This window comes from Talpa europaea (genome assembly GCF_964194135.1).
Source record: "Talpa europaea genome assembly, chromosome: 13".
NCBI lineage: Eukaryota > Metazoa > Chordata > Mammalia > Eulipotyphla > Talpidae > Talpa > Talpa europaea.
This window is the reverse complement of record NC_140080.1, coordinates 26463250-26489258: the sequence shown is the minus strand read 5'-3', so window position 1 is coordinate 26489258 and position 26009 is coordinate 26463250. Positions and strand designations below refer to the sequence as shown.

Below are 26009 nucleotides of genomic sequence, written 5' to 3'. Positions count from 1 at the left end.
AATTGCTTTCAGCTTTTCACCATTGAGAATGATACTGGCTGTTGGCTTGTCATAGATGGCCTTTATGATGTTGAGGTATGTTCCTTGTATCCCAAGAATACACTATGAACTAGCCACAACCACTGCAGCATGAGTTCGATCCCCAGCCAGGGAGCTAGCCCACGTGGCACAGCAGACCTCTCCTGTCTCACCGCTGCCCTTCTCAGCAGTGTATTTCACTCAATCTGCCTGTTCTGTTCCCCACTCTATGTCTGGTGAATCCTTTCACCACTCCTCCCCACCCCCGTACCTCTAGCCTGTACCCCAGTTCTTGTATACATAAATAAATAAATCTTTTAAAAAAAGAAAAGAATGTTCATTTGACTTTATTTGTGCTAGCAAAAATCGAACTGACCTGAATGACCATCAATAAGGAAAACTGGCTTGATAAACTGTCAAAGATTAGTTGACCATAGATCTGTGGGTTTATTTCTGGATTTTCTATTCGATTCCATTGGTCTGTATGTCTGTTCTTGTTCCAATACCATGCAGTTTTTATGATTATGGCTTTGTAGTATAGTTTGAAGTCTGGGAGTGTGATGCCTCCATTCCCTTCTTTTTTTTTCAGGAGAGCTTTGGCTATTCGGGGTTATGTTTTGAATTATTTCATCCTTGGTTTTTCTAAAGGTTTTTATACTATAAAATTTTTATATGGTGAAAAATATGTTAAAGTATGGAATGGGTATAATATTTCTATTTCAGAAACTGTGTAGTGACGCTCAAGTTAAAGTCTTTGGGAAATGCTGCCAACTGAAACCTGGAGGCGACAGTTCTTCCTCCTTGGATAGTTCTATAACTTCAACTTCTGATGTAAAAGACCAGTGTCCTAAGTACCAGGTAAGGTCACTGATGACATTATTTTCTTCATTCCTAATGTTTTTGAGTAGTTGCAATGTGATAGGTACCATTTTAGGAATTGGGGATATAACAGGGACTAGTCCTTGCCCTCTTTGAGCTTGCATTGTAGCTGGGGAGACAGATAACTAGACAAGTAAGTTTATGAATTTTTGTACATCTTAGCAGAGAGCACGTCTAGAGATCTGTGGGCTACTGGGATAATTTCTTATTTCGTGTACACTTACTAAAAGTCAGCTGTAATAGGAAATAAAATATGATTGGAAGTATGCACAATCAGAAATGTACACTTTTATGTATATTGCTCTTTTGAAATACCAGAATTAAATAAATCAATGAAAACAGGAATTCTCTGTCAATATATTTTACATAAGATGAGTGTTTGGTTTTATACTAAGCAAATGTCGTGTGACGTGAATTTGTCTCATCCAAGCGCGCATGAGTGAATCACAAATATTTTATAATTAGCAGTACCAGAATTGAATCCTGGACTTTTAAATTATTTGTAATTAAATGATTGCATTTTGATGGAAATTGAGACTTACACCACATTGTGATGGTATATGTAGACTAGCTCTGAAGTTATTAAAATCCAAATAGTAGGAGGTACTGCCTTGTTACCCTGTCTTCCTCTGTAACTCCTTGCCCTAGGCATGAAACCACAACAAGTTCTTGATGGGCACCAGTTCACTTATATGGGAAAATTTCTAATTTGATCAATTGTACAAGATTGTCTTTCACCTAATATTATGTGTGAAGAGTGAATATAGCAAACATGTAGGTTGTAGAAACCTGAAGCACAGTAAGTGATTGTAACCCCATTTTGCATCAAAATCCTTAGAGATTTTCTATTTTAAAGAAGGTAACCCACATATTCTGGTAGTAAGTCTGGTACCCACATATTCTGGTAGTAAGTTTAGTGTGGTCCTGGGAATCTGCTTTCTTTAGCAAGAAGGCAATGAATTATTGTAGCAGGTAGTTCATTATACAAAGTGGTTTCAGGTAACTAGAACATTGTCTTTGATTTACAGAGATTATTATAAATCAGTAACCTCTAGTAATTAGTGCTTACAAAGAATTGATTGTTTAAATTAGGGTCTTTTATTTAACTAAAAAAACAAAGTTTATTTAATTTTTAAAAAAATCATTAAAGATAATAATATTTTTAAAATTATTATTAAGTTTATTATTGATTATCATATTAAAGTACCTAACATGACCATGAACTCATGTTAATAACTATTTGGTATACATAGAGCAGATAAAGAAAACTTAATAACAAGACATATAGCTTCATAAAATTTCATAAACAGCAACTTTTACTGTATTAGTTTTCTGAGAATTCTTTTTTACTTATACTTATAAAATCTATGAATGCCATGTTATTTGAATTAGTGTAACTTGCCTAATATTATATGAGAAATAAAAATTTTACTTATTATGGAGTTGTACATAATAAAAAGGAGCATATGAGAAAGATCTCATTTCTGTCATTTGCAGAGGTAACTTAGGTTGCCAAGTAAAATTTACATTGATTTAAAAAAAACACGAAGTTCATCATTAAAAAATTATTTGCTCTGTTTTTAAACTGTTCTTACTACCTAAACCTCTGTACGTGGAATCAGTTTTATCTTGACCAAATCCCAAGAATAGATGACTTGCTTCTTTTTACTAACCTTGGTATTTTTTGAAATAAAAATTTTCCTTAAAACTGTGGCTTTATTAAAACAAAATTAAGATTATAGTACTGAGAAAGAGATAAATGTATATATATCTATATAATATACTAATAATATATATAGTGAAATGGATTATTTGAAGATGTCTTTTTTAAGGAAGATTTAAAAAAGTAGCTATTTTACTTAGAATATAAAATATCCTAAGTAAGTTGAAGAGTAAAAGAAGCACATTATAAAAAGAAAAAGTATATGTGTGTATTCCCAAGCTTCTAACTATAAAATGGGATTCTTGTCACTTTATAGAGAATCTTTGAAGTTTTAAAAACTCCTGATTTGTGATTTTCCTTGATAAAATGGTTTAATGAAATTTGTGAATAATCCTCATGTTTACTATCTTAGATAATTATCTAGGGCGTCTTCCTCATCAGTTCTTTTATTATATTCTTGTATCAGTTAGGCACTGCGTTGGGACAATCTCAAAAATAGTGATCTAAATTAGGGATTATTTTCTCACATGACAGGAAGTGTGGAGTTAAGCCATTTGTATATGATATGGGTTTCAAATACCCAATCGTGTCACTTATATGACACTATATGGAATTGTGGAATATAGGGAAATAAAACAAATGGTCAGACAAAACCAAATCAATAACAGATGCTTTACATGTAACTGCAAAACTGAGGCAACAGAAGGGGAGGGGGCAGGGTAGAAATTGGGGATGGAGGAGGTCCCATGGAACATGATAGAGGATTATTGGGGCATTGGTAGGGGCGTGGTGTGAAAATATACATTTATAGATGTTTGAACCTATAAACCCCTCAGCAGAAACAATGATATAAACCAGCTTTATCTCAATAAACATACTTGGAAAAAAAAATAAAACAAACAGAAAACCCCAACAAGGGTTTCAGAGCACAAGACTCCCTTATCTTTTTACTTAGCCAAGTTAATGTACACTTGTAAATGGATAGTTCAGTAAGCTGCTGCTCTATCATTACCTTAGCTTTTGAATATGAAACCAACTCTAAATCTCTTCAAGGGAGGTCTGTAGTACAATTCTTTTTAGTTGACCTCATTGCTTCCCTAAAACCAACTGAACTTCATGTAGTAAGTAGAAAATAAATACTTGGTAGGTAATTAATGATACTTACCACAGTATCTAAATAAAAACCAAATAGGTGATTTCAGTATTTACTTTTCTTCTGATTCTTATGAGAGCTATTGAAGAATCATAGAAAGGAATAACATTTTAATCAGTTCTTTGAAACAAGACTTTCTAATCTTTCAAATAAGTCCTTTAAAAAAAAAACAAAATAAAGGCATGTTACACCATTTATGAATCTCTCTTTTGCACATAGGGGTGGTAAAAACTGTTAATGCATATTCAGTGAATTCTACTTCTCATTATCTGTCATGGAGAAATGTTGCATAAGTATAAGATGTAGTTAAGAATGTTCATTTGGGTGGCCTCCCTGGTGGCACAAAGGGCTGGGTTGTGGCACTATGAACTAGCCACAGCCACTGCAGCATGAGTTCGATGCCCAGCCAGGGAGCTAGCCCACGTGGCACAGCAGACCTCTCCTGTCTCACCGCTGCCCTTCTCAGCAGTGTATTTCACTCAATCTGCCTGTTCTGTTCCCCACTCTATGTCTGGTGAATCCTTTCACCACTCCTCCCCACCCCCGTACCTCTAGCCTGTACCCCAGTTCTTGTATACATAAATAAATCTTTTAAAAAAAGAAAAGAATGTTCATTTGACTTTATTTGTACTAGCAAAAATCGAACTGACCTGAATGACCATCAATAAGGAAAACTGGCTTGATAAACTGTGTTATTTTCGTATTAAAGAATAATAATGCAATTCCTTCAGGGAATTTATGTGTAATGGTATTAGCTCTATAAGACATTGTGAAGTGAAGAACAGTGTCTCCAATATGGAATCACTTTTTTTTCCTCAAAAAGCCACTATGTAAAATAACTACAGCAAAGGAATTCGTAATGAAAATCAATATTTGAACTAGTGATATGGTTTTAAAATTCTAATATTAATGTTGTTTAGGGTTCTCGGTGCTCTTCTGATGCCAGTATGCTTGGAGAGATGATGTTTGGTTCAGTAGCGATGAGCTACAAAGGATCCACTTTAAAAATTCATCAGATCCGGTAGGGAATTTTCTGATTTTTCTTAATGAAGTCATTTTTAGAATAGGTAATTTTTTAAAGATGAGAGAATTCATATAGTTATCATTCTAGTTGTGCATGTCATATACTCTGTAAAGGATTTAATGCTACTTCATGGATGTTGTAACTATGCTGTGAAATTTCTGTGACTTAACACATTTTTATATATAATAAGCCAAAAAGGTAATTGTGTTTGAGTTTTCATCTTCCTCTCTTTCTCTTCATAGCTCCCCTCCACAGCTTATGCTCAGCAAAGTTTTTACTGCTCGGACTGGCAGCAGTATTTGTGGAAGTCTCAATACGTAAGTGATTATGAATCCAGAGAGAAATGAATTATTTAAGATGTTCAAAATATGAAAAATAATATATTTCTCTTGGGATTACAGCATAAATTCATATTCTGGTCCTTAAATTTGAAAGTTCATGGAACCCAGACTCCCCCCTGTCCTCAGCTTTATTGGTATATAATTGGCATAAAATATATGTAAGTTTGAGGTGCACAGTGTGTTGATTTGATACATTTACATTTATATATATTACAAAGTATTTAGCATAGCTAACACCTCCACCTTATCATATAATTGCCATTTCTTTTTTGTGATGAAACATTTATGATCTGTTATAGCAGTTGTAAATATAAATATATAATACATTATTATTAGCTATGATCAGTGTGCTGTATATAAGATTCCCAGAACCTGTTAAATTTATCAGTGGAAGTTTATACCTTTGACTATTGTCTCCCAATTTCCCCCACTTGCAGCCTACTAGCTCTCCGTTTCTCTGAGTTTGACTTTTTTATATTCCACATATACATATATGTGTGATATATGGGTTTGTGTGTGTGTGCATGCACTATCTTTTTTATCAATTTGTTATTGGCAGATAGGTTGTCTCTGTATTTTAACTGTTGTCAGCTATACTGCAGTATACATTAGAGTGAGCATGTCTGTGAGGTCCTCATTTCAGTTGTTTTGGATATATATACCCATGAATATCATTGCAAGATAATACGTTATTTCTATTTTTAATTATTTGAGGCACTGCCACACTGTTCAATAATATATCAATTTACATTTTCACCAGTAGTGCACAAGTGTTCCCCTTTCTCCACACCCTTGACAACTCTTGATAGCTCTTATATTTTGTTGACAGCCATTCTAACAGATGTGAGGTGATATCTCATTATACCTTGATTTACTTTTCACTAATGATTGGTGATGTTGATTAGCCATTTTCATGTCTTCTTGGGGAAAATGTCTCTTCAATTCTTCTGAACATTTAGAGAAACTTTTATTGGGGATTTGTTTTTTTGCTTTTCTATTTGAGTTCCTTATAGATTTTGGATATTACTGCTTATTAGACATGGGATTTGGAAATATTTTTTCCCATTTGGCAGGGTGTTTTTAATTTTGTTGATGGTTTATGTTGCTGTGCAGAAACTTTTAAGATTGATGTAGTTCCACTTACTTATGTTTTTGTTGTTTGTGTTTTGGTGTTGTAGCTAGGAAGTTGCTGTTAAGAACAACACCAAGGAGTTTTTTCCCTGTGATGACTTCTAGGAATTTTATGGTCCCAGGTCTTATGTTTCAGCTTTTAATCCATTTTGAGTTCATTCTTGTGAGTGGTGTAAGATAAGTCTCCAGCTTGATTCTTCTGCATCTGTTTATCTAATTTTCCCAACACCATTTATTGAAGAGACTGTTCTTTCCCAATGGAGTATTCTTGGTTCCCTTATCAAGTATTGGTTGACTATATCTATGGTGGGTTATTTGGGGGCTCTTGATTTTGTTATATTGGTCTATATGTCTATTTTTTTTTTAAAGATTTATTTATTTATTTATACAAGCACTGGGTACAGTCAGAAGCGCAGGAGGGTGAGAGAATTCACCAGAGCCAGAGCGGGGAGCAGAGCAGGCAGAAGGACCGAGGTACACTGCTGAGGGGAGCAGCGGGCGGCAGGAGAGGTCTGCGCACCATGTCGGACCCTCCTCTGGTGGCCGGGGAGCAGCCGGGAATCGAACTGGCGCTGCAGAGGCTGCGGGCAGCTTCGCAACCCAGCGCTCAACCGCTGCGCCACCGGGGAGGCCCTATATGTCTATTTTTTTTAATGTCAGTATCATACTGTTTATGCCAGTTGAAGTCAGGAAGTGTATATGGCTTTTTTTCTTTTTTCTCCCTTTGGTGTCTTTTGTGGTTCCATACAAATTTCAGGATTGTTTTTTCTGTTTCTGAGAAAAATGCTTTGGAATTTTGATAGGGATCGTATTGAATTAAATATAACTTTGGGTAGCATGGGCGTTTTAAAAATATTCATTCTTACGGTTTATAAACACAGAGTATCTTTCTGTTTTCAATTTTTTTTTCATTGAAACTTACAGTTTTCAGTGTGTAAAAGTCTTTCAACTCCTTGATTAAATTTGTTCCCAAGTATTTTTTTTTTATTTTGGTGCTATTATGAATGAAGTTTTTTCTTAATTTCTTTTTTGGATGTTTAGTATTAGTGTATGGAAACACAACTATTTTCTGTATGTAGACTTTGTGTCCTGCAACTTTACTAATTCAATGATTAGTTATAGTAGTTTTTTTGTGGAGTCTTTAGGGTTTTCTCTATATCAGAGTGTATCAGCTATAGACATAAGCAATTTTACTTCCTCCTTCCCTATTTAGATGCCTTTTATTTCTTTTTCTTGCCTGATTGCTCTGGCTGGTACTTGAGTGCTAGCATCTTTGTCTTGTTTCTGATCTTAAAGGAAGAGCTTTGAACCTTTTGCTGTTGTGTATGAAACTGGCTGTGGGTTTAATTACGTGACCTTTTCCTGTTGAGTTATGTTCCTATGATACCCACTTTTTAAAGGGTTTTTGTCATAAAAAGTTGTGTTATGTCAAGTGCTTTTTCACTATCCGTTGAGATAATCATGATTTTCATCTTTATTAAGATGATGTATACCATTTATTGATCTGCATGTGTTCAACCCTCCTTGCATTCTAGGCTTGGATCCCACATGATTCAATGTGTATATTTTAATATGCTGTTGAAGAAAGTTTGCTAATATTTTGTTGAGAATTTTTACATTTACAGTCATCAGGGATGTTGGCCAGTACTTTTCTTATAGTATCCTTATCTGACCTTGGTGTCAGGGCACTGCAGGCCTTCTAAATGAGGCTAGGAGTAGCCCCTTCTCAAGATTTTAAAGCATTTGAGAAGTATTTGTGTTAATTATTTTTTAAATGTTTGGTAGAATTCACCATCTGGTCTTTTCTGTATTGGGAGATTTTTGATTATTGTTTCAATTCAATTGGTCCACTCAGATTTTCTATTTCTTTTTCAATTACTATTATTATTATTGACATTGTTATTTTATTGAGGTAAAATCTTGGTAAAATGTATGTTTCTAGGAATTTATGTTTCCTTTAGATTATACAGTTTGTTGGTGTATTATTGTTCATAGTAGCCTGTCATGATCCTTTTTATTTCTGTGGTATCAGTTGCAATGTCTCATCATTCAGTTCTCATTTCATTTATTATTCTCCTTTTTTTCTGAGTTAGTTTAAGTTAGTCTGGGTTTGTCAATTTTATCTTTTCAGAGAGTCATCTTTATTTTCATTCATCTTTTCTGTTATTTTTCTTGTCTCTTCAAATTTTTTTTTAAATGAGATTGTTTGAGCTCTTTCTTGCTTTTTATTTTAGGCATTCATTGCTATAAACTCCTTCTTGGAAGTTCCCTCTTTGCAGCATCCCATATGTTTTGATGCTTTCGTTTTCATTTGTTTCAAGATATTTCTTGAGTTCCCTTTTGATTTCTTCTTTCTTTGACTCATTGATTATTTACAGACATGTTTCATCTGTACATATTTGGATTTTCTAACTTTTCCTCCTGTTGTGATTTCTAGCTTAACACAATTGTCATCAGAAAGAATTATGATTTCAGTCTTTAAATTTGCTAAGACATATTTTGTGATCTATCTTGTGATCTGGCCTGGAGAATGTAAAGGTGCACTTGCGAAGAGTATGCATTTTGTTGATGTTGGATGGAATGTTCTCTCTATTCTGTTACTTCCTTAATGACTTGTCCTCCTTATCATTATATGACTTATTGTCTCTTGTTACCATTTTTGATTTAAAGTCTGTTTTGTGCAACATAGGTATAGTTGTCTCGGCTCGCTTTTGGTTTCCACTTGTATGGAATATCTTTTTTTAATCCCTTCATTTTGAGTTTATGTTGTGTCTTTAAAATCTAAGTATATCTCTTATAGACAAGCAAGTTGTTGGGTCTTGTTTTTTTATCCATCCTATCACTGTGTGTTGGGACTAGATTATGTCCTCATTTTTGAATGAAGTTCAAGAAAAGGAATTCTGGTTTCCCTTTCTCTTATTTTCTAGAAGCTATAACTGGAAGTAAAATCTTGAATGCTCATTTTCCAATTTACATTCCTATGATAAGTTAGCATCTACAGGTTGTACACTTGAGTTTTCAAATACCCTGCAGAATTAGCCCTAGGTTAGTCTTAGTGGGGCACAAAGGTATTGTAAGTAGTTAGTGCCATGGTTGGTATGTCAAAGCTGAAACAAGGGTGGGCCTGATGTCAAGATTATGAATTTCATGCTAGAACCTGAGAAATGAAGGATTGAAGCTTAGGTGCAGTGGTAATAGAATCCAGAGATGGATTCTGCAAGTGCCGAGTCAGATTTCTGAATAGGGAGAATAGATGAAGGTACTCAAAGTCAAAAGCATCATCATGAAGCAGCAGGAGATTGTGCGAAACTGGAGAAAAATCACAAGAGCCTTCGTTAATTTTAAATTCTCTAAAAAGATGTTTAAGGGGTTTTATTAGCTAAGATTATAATAACTAATTTTTTTTTAACTTTTAGGAAAGAGTCAGAGATATTTTTTAAATATCATGGACACTTATAAAATTTGATGTCAAAAGTGCTTATTTTTAAGAGTAGTATAATACTCTTTTTTTTTTTTTAAATAGAGGCATGTTATTTATTTGTTTGTTTGTTTGTTTGTTTGTTTGTTTGTTTATACATGCACTGGGTACAGTCAGAAGTGCAGGAGGGTGAGAGAATTCACCAGAGGCAGAGTGGGGAGCAGAGCAGGCAGAAGGACCGAGGTACACTGCTGAGGGGAGCAGCGGGCGGCAGGAGAGGTCTGCGCGCCATGTGGGACCCTCCTCTGGTGGCCGGGGAGCAGCCGGGGATCGAACCAGCGCTGCAGAGGCTGCGGGCAGCTTCGCAACCCAGCGCTCAACCCCTGCGCCACCAGGGAGGCCCTGCTTTATAATTTAAATCAGGGTCAAAGACTTTCTCTATAAAAATCCAGGTAGCAAATATTGTTGGCTTTGTGAGCCAGACATTCTGCCATAGTTTTTCAGTGCTTTCATTGTAGCATGAAACCAACCATACACAATACATAAATGAATGTAAAATTTTCCAGTAAATTTTATTTATAAAATTTTCCAGTAAAATTTTATTTATAAAAACATAGAGGAAACTGAATTTAGCTCTCACATTGTAATTTTGCCAATTTCTGACTTAAATGGTTATATCTATGAATAGGGAAATTGAAAACTTAAAGCATTGTATATACCAGGCTATATAAGGAATTGCAATCAGGAGCATAAAATGAATTTGGAATTTTTTTTTTCCTTCTCCCTCTTAGGCTGCAAGACAGTCTTGAATTTATCAATCAGGACAACAATACATTAAAGGCTGATAATAACACAATTATTAACGGACTACTTGGAAATATAGGTAAATGATTCCTTTGGTTTTATACATTTTAAAATGTTACATATGTAGTAAGGATTTCCACATTTTTCTTAATAATATAGATCTAAGACCAAAGAGTTTTTTAGAATATTAGAAGTGGAGAAAACATTCAAATTGCATGTTTAACATTTGTATTATTTGAAAAACATAATCTTATATTTAAATACAACATTTATTTTTTATCTGGAAAAAGGAGATCTGGTGAAGATATATCTAATTTTTCTTAAACTTAGATATATCTTTGAAAGGCACTGTCATTGATATAAAATACCCTTGCTAGCTCTCTTGACTATTTCGGTTGAGGCACCTTATCTTTTCTCTCTCCCCTCACCAAATAACTTTTAAATAGTTCTCACTTTGATGACCAATAATTCAGATGAGCAGATATTCAAATTTGATGCTCTGTAAAGATTTATGAGAATAATAGCTTAGTAATTTCTTTAATTGATTATTGTTGTTATTAAAATTCAGCATTCGAAGTGAAAATCTTTCTAAAGTTTCTGGCCATTTGTTTTATCCTAGAAAGTTCAAGTAAGTTGCCAAGGCCCATATTTCTAGTGCACAAAGAATTATAGTATCTCAGAAAGTGGATGGCAATTAAAGTAAATATTTTACTATTCATTAAATATTCATTAAAATGAATATTTCTCTTGTTCTCTGTTGAATGAGAATCTTTATTTTTAATTTATTTGAATAAATATGTATTAATTACATGTTTTAGTAGAAAATAGTTTTTCCCTTCTGACTTGAACTTTGTGTATGTGTGTGTGTGTGTTTTTTATCATGTTCAAATTAGGAAGCCACTCACCAAGCATCTACTGGGTGCCCATTGCAAAGTTAAGCATATACTTCAGAAAGAGTATTTATTTTATAGAAAAATAGAAATTCTTTTTTTAAAGAAAAAAACTAGATGAACTATTGCAGTGGTTTTAATTAAAGTAAATATGTGACAAGGAAATAACTGAATCTTTTTCAATCTTGTAAAGCTCCCAGGTCATATAAAAAGCTATGTGTTTTAACAATATTAAATCTGTTATCATTTGTAAAGATAATTTGCACCGTAGAGACTAGGTTTATTCACATTTTCTGTTATAGAATAAGAATTTAATCCATTTTAAAAGTATAGATTTTAAATAATGAATAGTTTTAACTTCTGCATGGTTAATTGTGAATCAAGGCTATTTGAACACCATTCTAATTTCCTTTAAATTTTCAATAACCGCAAATGCATACTAAGCATACAGTATATGCCAACTAACATTGTTGTCAGTGAGGATAGAGAATTGTTGAGAAGTTCATTAAGGGAAATTGAGTGGACCGGACTTAGTAATTAGATAGAAGAGGTGAGAGTGAAGAATGAATCAAAGATGGCACTTTTCTATATGGTTGTGTAATTGCATGGATATTGGTGCCATTCACTGGCCGGAACAGAAGTAATTGGGAATTGATTTTAGGTTTAGGCATGTTGGAAGTATTGATGGGATATCCAAGTAAAGATAACCATTATAGTTAGATAGGTTTTAATAAATGTTTTATAGATGTATTATGGTAGTAGTTGCTGCAACATCAAAACGGATGAATGTATGATAATTTTCAAAACAACAGAATTTTTTTCTTACTGATGTAAAGTCCAAAAGGATATTCTTCATTGATGAGCAGTTTTCCTCCAAGCAGTAGTTTAGAGGTTCACTCTACTTCTTTGCATTCTACCTCCAACATGTTCCCTCCAAGGTTGTATTTAACTGTTCCCAGCCAGTGGAAAGGGATTGAGTATGTTGAAGGTACATCCACTTAATAATCCACTTCAGCCTAAAAGTGATGTGCAGTATTTTTATTCATATCCCATTCGTGGCAACTAATCACATGGCTTCCCCTTTCTGTTAGGGGATTTTAGAATTATTATCACTATCCGGATAGCTGCTTCCCAGGGACTACTTCTTTTAGATAAGAAAGAACACAATTGTCAGACAGTTGGCTGTTTCTAGCACGTATTTGAGATTATTAACATATAAAATAATCACTGCAAGCATGAGAATGAATGAGATGACCAAAGAAATGTAAAAAATGATAAGGAAATATTGTCCAGTAGTTTTTGCATCACATCTTAAGAATTAAGATAGAAGAAAATGTAGAAGAGTTTTGACTGTGTTTAAATGCTGATAGAAAATGAGATTAAAAGGAGGATGAAGTTAGAGATAAAGGTGATTAATTGGTAGAGTGAGATTTTTAAAGATCCAAGCTGACTTAGAAGAATTAGTTTTGGAGGGGAGGGAGGGAGGAACCTCTCAAGATTTTTCACTCAAGGGAATCCTTTGCACACGCTTAAGTTGTTATACTATTACCTGTTATTACTACTCAGTCAGGAAGGAGGGATTCATGATTAAGAATTTGATTTAGTTTATAGGTAGGGTTGGTAGGAAAAGAAGAGTTCCCATCTGGTGAATTCTCTCTGTGTGTGCACATGTACATATGCATGTGTATCTGCATATAAAGTCATGTGCTTAAGCATAAGGGAGTCGCTAAGTTTTGAAGTAAATACTATGAAATAAAGAAAGCTAAACAATGAAACATGCAAGGATTGCTGCACAATGCACTGTAATTATAGAACTTCTTCTAGTAGAAAAATAGCTATTTATTTGAAAAATAAAACCATCACTTTTAAAAACCTTCAGTTCCCGATTTTATCCTTGATCATTTTTGTAGATAACTTAGCCACTAGTTTCCAGGCTGTAAACGCTGCTCTTTTTCAGTCCTCAGATTGATGACTTTTCTTGGTTAGGCATGTGGCAGCCACTCTCAGCTAGGAGTGACATTCTGCTTCCATAGTGGAAGCAGGCTGACCTCCCCTGGTCTGGGAGCTTTGATTTTTTTCCCCATTATTTTGTAACTAGTCACTAGATTTGTGATTTCTTTATTTCTATATTAATTTGTAAATAGATCCCTTTTCGCTGTTGCTCATGGTTGTATATTGTGTTCTATTTTCTCAATTAAGTGCTTAGGTGGCTTTCTCTATCTTTACTGTAGGTGCAAAATACTGTAACCTTAAAACTGACAAATGGAAGATATATATGGCAAATGTCAATTTACATAGATAACATTACTGTGCTTTTTAAATCTTTTAATTTTTTTAGGTTTTGTTTTTTTGTTTTGTTTGTTTTGTTTTTGAGGCTAGATTGGTTTACATCATTGATATGATTTAGAGGTATAGGATCACTCCCTTCCCATGTTGTTGCCACACCACACCCACAACCAAGATACCTGTAGTCCTCCACCAACATTGTTTTGTATTAGAAAAGATGGAATATTTAAAACAATTTTTACTGTGTATACTGGAGACTTATTATTACTAATACAGATTTATTAGTAAATAGACATGGAATTATTATGTTTAACATAAGCTGTGACTGAAAGGAAGCTGATTTCCAAAAAGAGGAAGCCAGCTTGAATTACTCTTAATTAGTTTAAAAGTTTCCATCTACATCTGTTGGTCTGCTTTTGTGCTGCCTTATCTCGCCTTTTATTCCTTACGCATTGTGGCTTTTCTAACAGCCCTCTTTCATGTGTATTTTACGTTTTTGCCATGTAGGTCTTTCACAGTTCTGCAGCCCCAGGCGGGCGTTCTCTGAACAGGGTCCGCTCCGCCTGATCAGGAGTGCCTCTTTCTTTGCAGGTTTGCCATGTGCTGTGTGGGTAGACTAGTTGGTGTGCCCCAGTGGCTAGAGTCTGTAGTTAAGCTGTGGAAACAAGAGAGTATATAAATGCAGTTGGGGAGGGTGTGGTTAAGAAAATATTGCTTAGGAGGGGTATGAACTTGATTGCTTTCTACTGAGTATGTTTTTAACGTTTCCAAAAATTGGGTTATCAGTGTAATTGACATTTTCATGAAGTTGCACTTTGTTCTTATATCACTGCCGTTTAAGTTCAGAATTATAAGCCAAATTTTAATATGAACATCATTTCTTAAAATACCAGTTGAAATTTCTATTGTGATACTACCTTGTTTCCATGGCTGAATAGCTTTGTACCATAGTTCACCAATTGCAGAAAATATCCCATCTTATTATTGTAAAATTTCTGGTCTACACTATTTCATAAGGTTGATTTCTCTTGGAGCTAAGATTTAGATGAACAAGCACCATCATAATAATCTGTGAAAGGCATATGCTTTTTTTTATTTCTTTAAATTGATGCTTGTAGAATATGTTCGTGCTTCTATGTCCAGAAGTTTTATCCGACTTCTTGTTTTAACTAATGTTTGTTTTCCTTACAAATAAGAGATATATGAACAATACATATTTGCTACAAGAAATTTAGAAAATTGGCAAAATATTAGTCATTTTGTCAGCTAGAAATCACATTTTTAAAAAACAAAATTGGAATCATACTATTCAGTTTCCTTACAATGTTTATTACAGAGAATTTTTAAATATATAGACAGGGTAGTAGAATGTACCATGAGATATACATGACTTAATACCATAATTTTTACTGTTCAGCGGCTTTCTTTTTTTTTCATTTAATAATATATTGTGAATATTTTCTTATGTTATAGGCTTTATAAATATATATTTTAGTCACCCCTTGCTTCTTTAGATTTTTATCATAGATTACTTTCATGTTAATATATCCAATCTTCAGATAGATCTCAAAGCTTGTTCAACTGAGTAATAGCTCTTGGTGTTGGGTTTGTGCCATGCTATTAAAAAAAATAAATGAATGCAATGAGATGAGCATGATTTAATTTGCTATTTAAAAGGAGAAACATCAACCTGAATAGTAGTATATTATGCAACTGACAGTATATCTTGATTCACAGTTCACAGCAACCCAATGGACATGCCTGGAAGAGAGCTGAATGAGGACAGAGACAGTGGCATAGCACGTTCTGGTAATGCCATGTTCATGTATTTAATCCAGTTTTTTATAAAATCACTGTTGGTTGACATCTTTATCTCTACCTTTATCATCTAATTTTTTGTGTAGTTTGTTAGAATTAATATTAGCTTTACAAGAGAATTATAGAAATAGCATTTAAAATTTAAAATTGTTCAAAAATTGGCAATGGTATAGCATGGCCTGGATGAATGCACACTGGGTTAGGCTTAGCCAGTACAGGAATAGAAGTATTGATCAAGAGACTTCTTAGATACCACAATAGAAAAAATAACACCTTTGCTTGTTTCTGCTTCTTTTAACTAGATTTTAAACTGTCAGATTGTCTCTAGCTCAGAGTTTAGGCATTTTTAAGGCATTGTTATAAATAATTTTTTCAAATGTGGACTCTTCTAAAACTTGTCTAACAAACTTTGATTGAGACATGCTGAGATAGAAAACAACAAAAGCAAAATAAAAAACACTGAAGCCCTGATACTGTACTTAGGGAGCACAGACTCTACAGAGAAAATCATGTCAGGAAAGTCATGTCATAATTTATTGTGTGATGTATTCTGTGATAGAACTGTGTAAAGAGGTTCAGAGAAAGGGCACTTGACTTGATTGTGAAATTTAGTCCTTGGTAAAGGACAACTTGAATTGTCTTGAGAAATAAATAGTAGTTAGCCAGGCAAAGGCATGAAAATAGGGTATACCACTTTAAGAACAAGTGTTTGACAGGGCCCAGAGGTCAAATTAAGTGAAAGAAGAAATAATCTTAGGCTTGCATTACTGTTAGAAAGAAAGAAACTTGAGTGCCTCCCCAGTGGTGCAGCGGTTGGGCGCTGGACTGTGAAGCTGCCTGCAGCCTCTGCAGCACTGGTTCGATCCTCGGCCGCCAGTGAGGGTCCCACATGGCGTGCAGACCTCTCCTGCCGTGCCGGCTGCTCCCCTTAGCAGTGTACTTTGTCAGTCTGCCTGTTCTGCTCACCGCTCTGGCTCTGGTGGATTCTCTCACCCTCCCACACTTCTGACTGTACTTAGTGCTTGTATAAATAAATAAATAAATCTTAAAAAAAAAGAAGGAAAGAAAGAAACTTGATTCATCATGGTCATCCATTATGTTGTCATATGACTGTTATTTAATTGGTTTATGATTCAGTTTTGACATAGGTAGGAAATCTTAGAACCTGAAATTTACCATATATTATAATTCCCAAGGTATGCATTTGAATAGCAAGAAGCTTCCAAAAAAATTCTCATATATCTGAATTCTATTTTTTTTTTTTTTTTTTCCGGTGGGACCCTCGCCGGCCGCCGGGGAATGAACCGGTGCTGCAGAGGCTATGGGCAGCCTCACAACCCAGCGCTCAACCGCTGTGTCACCAGGGGAGGCCCTGAATTCTATTCTTAGAGAAAGGCTTAGAGATACATATTTGGGAAGAAAATGAAAAACTCAACACTTTGTTCTGATAGACAGCTAGAGTTGAGAACCTCTGCTCTAATACACAAAAGTTGCATCTTTCAAATAATCTTACCCTTCTTTTCTAATTGAATTTTACATTCTTGTTAGGAATTTACATTTCCTTTATGTGTAATAGAGCTTTAGTTTTCTCTTCTGTGACAGGAATTTAATTCTCATTATTTTATCCAGGATTTCAGAAGTGATAAATTAATGTTTCTACACTTCATTTTCTTCATCTGTAAATTGAAAGACCTGGCTAGTTTGACTTTTCACATATGCCATTTAAGTAAATTGTGTTTTTTCTTCTTTTTCTCACAGGGGTATTCTAAATACCAGAATTTAGTAAAGCATAACATTTGAATTTTCTCTGAAGCCATACCCCAATTAGTTCTGCATACCCAATCTTATACTACAGTTTTATAATACTAATTATTAAATGTGGTCTTTTTAAGAAAATAGGTCACAATTTATTGTTAGTTTACCACTGAATTTGTCATAGAGAATTTCTCTGGTTTTCAGACTTATTGTCAAGTATAATATATAACCTGGCATGTACCTCTTTATAGATGTTAATAATATTTCACTGTTTTAATTACTTGACAAATATTCAGTACGTGGTTAAAGAATGAAGATGGTAATTAAAATATTACCAAGTAAAACAACAAGTTCTTAATGTGTTCCTCTCTACATCCAGTAGGGAGAAGGAGAGGATCCTTAGTTCAAGAGAAAAAAAAAGATTGTAGCTTTGAAATCCCAGGCAAGGACAGAACTTTTGGATTCCAGAGGAGGACTTTAGGGAGAGAATAATCCCTATAGTTTGGAGACTGTTATAACTGGAGTAGACGCTACTGGTGTGTGTCTGTTACCCCTGAGAATCTTCAGAGAGCAGTCTGCAGGATCTGCTCTTTCTTTGGAGTTTAGTGAGTATAGTCATGACTCTTAGAAAAATGGTCAAGCTTTCAGAGGCTTAATGCCTTGGCACAGGTGGTTCATTAGTACTTTTAAAAGACATTTTTTTGTTGTTTCTGAAAAAAAAAAATGTTCGTTGAGTTTCTATGACTACATCATTATGACAGGTGTTTCACATACATTATCTTAGTTGTTTTTTAATTAGTACCCTTTGTAGATGGAAATTGTTTGCCCTATTTTATAAATGAAGAATGTTTTGAGAAAAAATTAACCATGTTTCTTAAAGTCATAGAACTAGTAAATAGTAAAGTAGTAAATGATATCTTTAGATGGCACTCAAACACTTAAGTTCAACTTGAATTGCTTCAGATTTTTCATGTAAGATCTAAGGGTTCTGCTAAAGCAGAGAGTAATCTGGTGGCCATAGGTGGCAATACCTTGTTTCAAAGTAGCATTTTCTTCTGAAGGTGGGGGTAAGGATTTCAAAAGGGGTTTGTCTCAGAGTCTCTTACTAACACATTGTTATAATACATGATTTTTCTCCTTTGGGTACCTTGTTCCATCAGTGATGTATTTTCTTCATGGAAATTTTAGAGGCTTATGAAGCAAAATGGATAATTTGAGTTACCACTTCTTAAATTTGTTGAAAGGGAATTTATTCTTGTGCTTTATTGTTATTGACTCATACAGTATGCTTTTTCTTATTCTGACTTGACAGCATCTCTCAGCAGCTTGCTTATTACTCCGTTTCCCTCTCCAAACTCCTCACTTACTCGAAGTTGTGCCAGCAGCTATCAGCGACGTTGGCGACGCAGCCAGACAACAAGTTTGGAGAATGGGGTGTTTCCTAGATGGTAAGTTATAACCTTTCAACTTACAATTTTGGAAGAATTTATGAGACTGATCGGTTCCTTAAACTCAATTTTGAATGTCCCCCCCCCCCCCCCCCGAGCCTGCCTTTGTATTTTGTGTATTTAAGTCTGGAAATGAAAACTTTTAAATATATTGCTTTTATTTTTATTATGGTAAGTTATGCATAATGTAAAATTTACCATGTTTACCTACAGTTTAGTGGCATTAGCTGTATCTTGCATTTCTGTGCAACCATCATCACCATTCATGTCCAGAACATTTTTCTCTCCAAATATAAGATTACATGCTTTACCTGTTAAACAATCACTCCCAAAGCCTCCTTCCCCATTACTACTGATACCCACTGTTCTATTTTCTGTCTTTTTGAATTTAACTTTAGATGTATCAGTGAAATCTCGCAATATTCGTCCTTTTGTATGTGGCTTATTTTACTTGGCAAAATTTATGTCTTCAAGGTTCATCCATGGTATAGCATGTATCTGAATGTCATTCTTTTTTTACGATTGACATTCCGTGTGTGTGTGTGTGTGTGTGTGTTGTCTCATTTTTTATCCATTCATCTGTCTATGAACATTTGGGGTGCTTATACCTTTTGGCTGTTGTCAATAATGCTGATATGAACATGGGTATACAAATACATTCAAGTTCCTGCTTTCAGTTCTCTTAGTTACATACCTGGAGGTAAAATTGTTGACTCATATGAGAGTTCTCATTTTAATTTTTTGATGAATCTTACATTTTCCCAGAATAGCTGCACCATTTGACATTCCCACCAGAAATGCTTCACAACATTACTAATCTTTCCATGTCTTTAAGAATAGTTATTTTCTATTTTTTCTATATTTTTGGTCATCTTAATAGGCAGGAAGTAGTGTCTCATTAGTATTTTGATTTGCGTTTTCCTAATGATTATGGATGTCGAGCCCAGTATCATGAATACCTTGTGGATGCCATCATGCTGGGGTTTTTTTGATTTTGGGAGTCCTGCAGTTTTAGCTTTTCGATCTTTGATTCATATACTGCATGTTTTGATATTTCAGCTTTTCATGTTTCTCTTTTGGCAAATTCATTCTTGAAAGATCTGTTTTTCATCTATGTTAAGTACAGTTACAAATAGTGAATATTCTTATTTCTTCCTTTGCTCATTCCCTGTAATTCATCTTTGATTTTGCTGTCGCAATCAGAAAGGAGACACATACAGATCCTAGAACAATGAAGAGATTTTATCAGATTCATCTATAAATCTTAAAACTCAGTCACTGTTAAGTTCGTTATGAATTGAAAACTATCTCCTTTTTTAGTGACTTCTGACTAAACAAAAAACTTACCATACTTCCTATTAAAATTTCTTATGAAAATATGAGCATAAAGGAATAGCCAGTAGATTTCACAAAGAACTTTTTTATAAAATAGTAAAAAAACCTTTGGTTTGCCTACATTGAAAAAGCAAGAAGAATGAATTGCAAATTTAACTATTTTTATTTATTTCTTAAATTAAAAAAAAAAACACATTTATTTTTAAGGTCTATAGAAGAAAGCTTTAATCTGTCAGATGAAAGCTGTGGCCCTAACCCAGGAATTGTGAGGAAAAAGAAGATTGCAATTGGGGTAATCTTTTCATTATCCAAAGATGAAGATGAAAATAACAAATTTAATGAATTCTTTTTTTCACATTTTCCTCTCTTTGAAAGTCACATGAACAAATTAAAGAGTGCAATAGAACAGGTAAGCATAGTTATGTTGTTTATCGCCTTTGTAAATTTCCTTTGAATCTTATTTTACTGATTTAAGCACTATGTTAATTGGGCAGAAAATTTTGGAGGCATTTGAACCCTGCAAAGTATTCTGGAAGATTCAAATAGACTTCGACTCTTTTTAAGGTGCTTACTGTCTAATAAAATATCATAAATAAATAAAAAGGTCATTCATCTGATCTTTCAGTAAATAAATATTTGAGGGCCTATAATGTGGCAAGGCACTATCTTTCAACTGAAGGTAAGATGTGAAAAAGCAACACTCCTAACCTGATGAGACAGCAAACAAATAAATGAATACATAAGATTTTAGATGGTATTTAGTGCTGTGGAGATAAAATACACAAAAGATTTGTAATGAACATTGACTGGAAGGATTGCTAATTTTTATTTTATTTTTATTTTTTTTTTTTTTAAAGATTTTGCTGTCTGATCTCTTTAACCTTTTTTTTTTAAAGATTTATTTATTTATTTATACAAGCACTGGGTACAGTCAGAAGCGCAGGAGGGTGAGAGAATTCACCAGAGCCAGAGCGGGGAGCAGAGCAGGCAGAAGGACCGAAGTACACTGCTGAGGGGAGCAGCGGGTGGCAGGAAAGGTCTGCGCGCCATGCGGGGCACTCCTCTGGTGGTAGGGGAGCAACCGGGGATTGAACCGGTGCTGCAGAGGCTGCGGGCAGCTTCACAACCCAGCGCTCAACCGCTGCGCCACCGGGGAGGCCCAGGATTGCTAACTTTTATAAGCTAGTCAGGAAGCCCCTTGACAAAATGACATTTGGTCCAGAGATGTAGAGGAAGTGAACTACAGCTTTCAGGGAGAAGAATATTCTAGGTAGTGGCAAAGGTTCTATGGGATAATTAAACCTTATGCATGAGCAACAATAACAAGGCGAAAGTGACTGGATTAGAAGTGAAACCAGATCATGTATGGCATCATAGGAAACTACTGTAAGAGCTTTGGCATTTGCTCTGAGAAAGATGGGAAACTAGAGAGGGTTTTGAGTGGAATAGTGACATTATTTATAAGGATCACTCTTAAATGATGGTAGAGAATAGATTTCTAGGAGAAAAGGTGGAAGTTGTAGGGCCAGTTAGGAGACTGTTGCAGTAATCCAGATGAGAAATTGTGGATAATCAAACCAATTTAGTGATGGTGAGAAGTGCTTTGAATTCTGGATGTATACTGAAAATAAAGTTAACGAGATTAGCTGATGGACTGAATTGGGGTGCTTATATGAGAAATAGAACATTTGAGGTTGACTCAAGATTTTTCATTTCAGCAGTAAGAATGATACAGTCACAGTACTAAAATGAGAAAGACTTTAGTGGAGCAGCTTTGGTGGAGGAGGAATGGAAGTTTGCTTGATGCCTCCTGGACATCCAAGTATTTTATATGAGTCTGGAGTTTAGGGGGAAGGTCCAAGATAGACAGCTAACAGTGTAGTAATGGTATTTAAAACCATGAAACTAACTGAGGGAGAGAAGAAAGGTGAGGAGATCCTAAACCTGAATTGTGAAGCATTTCATTCCTTAAAATCTGAGAAGCCAAAAAGGAAGGAATCAGCAAAAACTGAGAATCGACCACTCACTCCAGTAAGAGAAAAAACGAGAGGGAGGACCTCCCCGGTGGCACAGCGGTTGAGTGCTGGGTTGCAAAGCTGCCTGCGGCCTCTGCGGCACCAGTTCGATCCCCGGCTGTTCCCCGGACACCAGAGGAAGGTCCCACATGGCGCGCGGACCTCTCCTACCGCCCGCTGCTCCCCTCAGCAGTGTACTTCGGTCCTTCTGCCTGCTCTGCTCCCTGCTCTGGCTCTGGTGAATTCTCTCACCCTCCCGTGCTTCTGACTGTACCCAGTGCATGTATAAACAAACAAACAAACAAACAAATAAATAAATAAATAAAACATGCCTCTATTAAAAAAAAAAAAAAACAACAAACAAGAGGGAGCCAGGTGGAAAAAAGCATTTCATGAAGGTAGGAGTGAGCAGTTGTGTCCAGTCCTGCATAACTTAACATAAATTAACAAAATTATGAATATGAGATAGAGCTTAAAGATAACTAAAAGTAAAGAACAAGCAAGGTTTTTTAAGAGACTCATGCTCTACTGACTTAGCTAGCTGGGTGCTTAGGAGTTCATAGGAAGGACAAATGACTTCCTATTGGAAAGACATTTCTGCATCTTAAAGGATGTGTAGGATTTTTTAAACTTAACACTGGAAATTGGATATAGCAGGATATCAAGAAAAATTGATATCCTTGCCACACAAAGATAATTCATTGACGTTTGCAATCTTATCATACCTTTTCTGTATTGTACTTTTACTTGATTGAGATTGTGCTGCAAGCACATTGTTTTAATTTCATGCCAGTTCTTAAAAACTCATCATTGTATCACATGCATTTCTCATGTCATTGTAAATGGTTTTAAATATGTTTTGTTGTTCAGTTTAAGTAACAATTTTTCTATTAGGCCATTTCGACTTTTTCACAACTTTAACTATACTTTAGTTAACATCTTGGTGAATTTTCCATTATTTTTTAGAAGAGATTCCCAGAAGCTAATGAATCAATGGTTATTACTGAAATTAATTCCTGTGACAATGTGCAGAAGGAATAGGGTCCAAAAGGGAATAGTTAGTGGTATGGCTGAGAGAATTAATGGGTTCCAGATCACAAAGAATCTGGAATGTTTGCCAGCAGTTTTGACTTTGCTTTAGGAAAATTAAGTTGTCAAAGTGTTTAGAAGAGATTGAAATAAGAGACTGGAGATGGGAAGATCAATTCTAATGGTCTAGAAACAGAGGATACATTTTAAAGGATGCATCTTAGTCACCTCAGAGGTGACTGAGGATTATCTGCTTGTAGAGAAGACACTAATATTAGTTATTTACATTGAATCTGTCAAAAGACAGATGACTGGCAATACTTTTTATTAAACAAATGATTAAAAATCATTTCCACTTAATTTTTCAGTAGCTGGACACTGCTGACATTTTCATCAGTTGACTTTTGTTCCTTTTTGTTGTCAATTATTAGTGAAGTCAGTACACTGGCTGAACTGAGATCTGGAGTTACTAGGAAAAGTGTTTCAAGCTTTTGATGTTTAAAACTAGAAACATTCGTTAATGATTGCTTTTTATTGTTTTAATGCTTTGGACATTTTGTAACCTAAAGTATACATTGCAATGCTTACAGTTGTCTGGATAATTGTTCAAATTTAACATCTCATTTCTTTTTAAAGGTGAAAGATAAAGCTTGAATGAATAAATACTTTATATAAATGAATGGGACTTAATTTTAAAAGTTCTATAGTTGTCAATTAATGATAATAGTAATCATTGAACCATCCAAAGAAGTTATCTTCTATAACCAGTTTTCAGACTATTGATTTTTTTTTCAAGTGAAAAGCTATATATTTCTGGTAGCTGTCAATTATTTTGAACACCGTGCCACCTTTTGAGATTTTTGTTAATTAAATACATTATTGCAGATAAAATTAATGGAGGATGCTGCTCAATTTTAGATAAGGAATATTCACTTTTTTATAAATGGGGAATCTGTTAACTGTTTTTAAAAACAGTAGGTTTCACTTTACAAATAATGAAGCTTTGTTTTTTATAAACACATTTTTTAATGTACCTTTTTTTTTAAGATTTTTATTTTATATAAGAGCTGGGGTACAGGCCAAAGGCGCAGGAGGGTGAGAGGATTCACCATAGATAGAGTGGAGAGCAGAACAGGCAGAGGGCTGCCATGCCATGTGGGTATCTCCCTGGCCAGCTGGGAATCGAACCCAAGCTGCAGAGGCTGCGGACAGCTTCACAGTGCTGCGCTCAACCCTATGTGTCACCGAGGAGGCCCAACTTTCAGTAATTTTTTTGTTTTAGATTTAGAGAAAGGTTTAGTTAACAGAGCCAGTATCTGTAAAATATTAGTGGAAACCATGAGATATTGTTATTATCTTTGTGTTTTGTTTTGTTTGGGAAAAAAATAGTTTTATGTGACCAAGAAACAGTCAACATCAGTTTCTTTGTGTATTAACATTCTGTGGTTTGACATTTACAATAAGAGATTTAACATTTGAACATTCTGAATTTATTATAATCATTAATGAACAAAGTGCAAGAAAGAAAACCACTGTAAATATGTGCCTTTATTACATATTTCTAGGTAAGAGTGGTGGTAGAGTGTTTTGTGGAAATAATGTGACTTCTTGTCTTTCACTATTTTTTTCATATTTTTCCCATGATAGTTTAAGAATTAACTATCTGATTGCTTTCAAGGCTATGAAAATGAGCCGGAGGTCAGCTGATGCCAGTCAGAGGAGTTTGGCATATAATCGAATAGTTGATGCCCTAAATGAATTCAGGTACATATTCTTAAGTATTCCATAATATAGAATTGTTCACTGTTGTATGCTAGGTTTGTTTCTTTGCTGCAACTTATTCTAATAAGTTTTAATTTCAAAAGTTGTTTTTTTTTTTTTTCCATAGCCAAGTGAGGGTATAATTCAGTGGCCAATTGTTCCTATGTTATTAACTATCAAATACACATGGGTTTGAGCACATTTGGGAACTTACAGTGGTGTGTTTTATTATATGGCCATTAGACAAGCATTGTCACCAGAAAAGTTATTTTGAGCTGACAGAAATGTGCTTTGTTTTTCTCTTGCACACCTAGATGTGTTTGTTGCCATTTAGTATACCTTGTAGTTTTTTTTTTTTGAAAGCTGGGCATAATATATTAGGATACAGGAACTGAGTGTAGTTCTTATGTAGTTATGTGAACTTAGTTAGAATTGAAGTCATTAGAGGGGGAGAAGAGGGATGAATGGTAACAAAGTGAGGAGTGGGCCCAAAGGTGTATGATAAAGGGAGATGGGTGCTCTGGGAGGATGGGGTGTGGTGATATACATCTGAGGTGTGAACCTGTTCCTCTGAATCATATATAGTAATGTAAGCCAGTGTTACCCTAAATAAATTTATTAATTAAAAACAGACTCATAATACCACTTTGAATGTACAACATATTTGTTGCAGCTATTTCTAAACTTTGTTTTGGTTTAGATCTGTCAGTTCCTTTGTTTTATTTCTCTATATTCCACAAGAGTGAGACCAATCTTTAAATTCTAAAGCTAGGCCATTTATACTATCCAACACTGTAGGTATTAGGTCATAGGTATTTCATTCAAAATATTTTTAAATAAAAATGTTTATAACTTTAGAGCTATAAAATCATTAAAAATCTAGGTCATAATTGTTTGCTTTCCTTTTTGTATTAGTTTGATTATTTTACTTAAGTTAATGTGCAAATCTGAAAGGTTACATAGGTTAGTTAAACATTCTTATAATATATAAGAAATACTTTATAAACTCATCATTTTTTTATTAAGAGATCCGTCAGTGGAAGTACTTTAATATGTATAGTTGATCTTCATTATTTATAGTCTGTGTTTGTGAATTTACCTACTTGTTAAATTTATTTATAATCTCAAAATGCTTTTATAATCATTTGTGGACATGCATTGGTCAGGGAATACCTGAGTGGCCTGACACACACATACCTAGATGAGGTCAAATAAGGCAGTACTCTGCCTTCTTGTTTGAG

The 26009-nt window shown here is 34.5% G+C and overlaps 1 protein-coding gene across 3 annotated transcripts in view; it reads left to right on the top strand.

The window, feature by feature from the left end:
* FNIP1 (folliculin interacting protein 1) overlaps positions 1-26009 on the top strand; it is a gene marked incomplete at its 5' end in the record, with an annotated part of 97689 nt that overhangs the window by 51577 nt on the left and 20103 nt on the right. The window contains 9 exons of one of the 3 annotated variants that reach the window (XM_084252440.1): positions 742-876; positions 4634-4734; positions 4980-5054; positions 10419-10510; positions 14115-14198; positions 15345-15416; positions 18493-18628; positions 20171-20372; positions 24686-24771. In XM_084252440.1, the coding sequence (XP_084108566.1) occupies positions 742-876; positions 4634-4734; positions 4980-5054; positions 10419-10510; positions 14115-14198; positions 15345-15416; positions 18493-18628; positions 20171-20372; positions 24686-24771 (983 nt within the window). The remainder of the gene's footprint in view (positions 1-741; positions 877-4633; positions 4735-4979; positions 5055-10418; positions 10511-14114; positions 14199-15344; positions 15417-18492; positions 18629-20170; positions 20373-24685; positions 24772-26009) is intronic. The other 2 variants (XM_084252442.1, XM_084252441.1) reach the window with 2 other exon arrangements.